Source organism: Taurulus bubalis (assembly GCF_910589615.1).
Source record: "Taurulus bubalis genome assembly, chromosome: 1".
Taxonomy (NCBI): domain Eukaryota; kingdom Metazoa; phylum Chordata; class Actinopteri; order Perciformes; family Cottidae; genus Taurulus; species Taurulus bubalis.
The window spans coordinates 32,819,595-32,820,829 of record NC_136589.1 but is presented as its reverse complement, the minus strand read 5'-3'; the positions used below and the strand labels follow the sequence as shown (position 1 = coordinate 32,820,829).

Genomic DNA, 1,235 nt, shown 5'->3' with positions numbered 1-1,235 from the left:
TGGTTGATTGATCGGGAAAGATATCCAATAGCATTCGTCCTGAAACATTTCACTTTGGAAAGGAGCCCTTTCAATCGATAGTAACTATAGCTTGAGTGTTTCATTTCAACGTCTTTAACTTTGACGACAAATAAACAAAAAGACCTTATAGTCGTGGATTAGAAACACTCGTACTTTATTCGCGCTTGAACAGATTTCAGCTCGGAATAACTATTGCCAGCGTGTTGCCATGGCGATGAACATGGCACACATCCGCGACACAAAGTGGCTGACACTTGAGGTGTGCAGGGAGTTCCAGAGGGGCACGTGCTCACGCTCGGACCAGGAGTGCAAGTTCGCTCATCCGGCCAAAAGCTGTCAGGTGGACAACGGACGGGTCATCGCTTGCTTCGACTCACTCAAGGTAAGAAAGGAGAAGTGGAAAACAGAAAGTCTGGAAATCAGATCTCCGACACACATACAGATTGTCCACAGATACGAAACTGAGCATGTACAGTCTGCTCGGCAGTTTGAGTGAATATATGGAGTTACACTGGAAATAGCTGTTGTCCACAGTCTACGTCACGCTGGAGCGCACCATCTGGATACGGCATGTGCTCTCGTTGATCCCACCTATTTCTGGTCAGGTGACTGTAACATGTGATCGAGGGTACAGAGAGGAGGGAGGTGGGGGCGCTTGCAGATTTTTAGATTCAGGAAGCAGCAGTCAGGCGTCTGTAACACTGCACTGTGGAATTTTCTAGGACAGGCTGAAGTGTTTTGGCGGGTATTTACTGCACTTACTCCAGCCGTCATTTAGGAGTCACATTTCCGAGTGATTACACAGTACATAAGCAAGGCTAAAGACTAAATCAGCACAGTCCCTCTGGAAGTGGAAAACACTGCTGTGTGCTAGCGGTTGAACAGCAAAACACAGACAAATGGGCTGTCACATGTACAAACCCATATAGATGCCCTGAGCACAACACGTTTCAACAGCTAGAGAGGAACGGTGCAATAGCGTCATCATGTAGCTCTCACTCAGTCAAACCATTTCCTGTGCAGAGGCCTAGGGGCAGTTAGAGGGGGTTTGTTTGTATCTCTATATGCGTATGTGTTTTAAAACGAAGTCGGGGGCAGATTTGGGGCACCGTATGCAGTAATTTTCCATTTTTAGGCAGCAGCCGAAAATCAAACACCTTTTCTTCTTTCTCTCTCTCTCTTTCATGATCTGTCTTTTTTTTTATCGGAGCACA

The 1,235-nt window shown here is 46.5% G+C and overlaps 1 protein-coding gene across 2 annotated transcripts in view; it reads left to right on the top strand.

Annotated features, from left to right (window-relative positions):
* Positions 1–1,235, top strand: part of mbnl1 (muscleblind-like splicing regulator 1) — a 26,891-nt gene continuing 25,656 nt past the window's right edge. For both annotated transcript variants that reach the window (XM_079219445.1, XM_079219446.1), the window contains exon 1: positions 1–403. In XM_079219445.1, the coding sequence (XP_079075571.1) occupies positions 230–403 (174 nt within the window). In that variant the 5' untranslated portion in view covers positions 1–229. The remainder of the gene's footprint in view (positions 404–1,235) is intronic.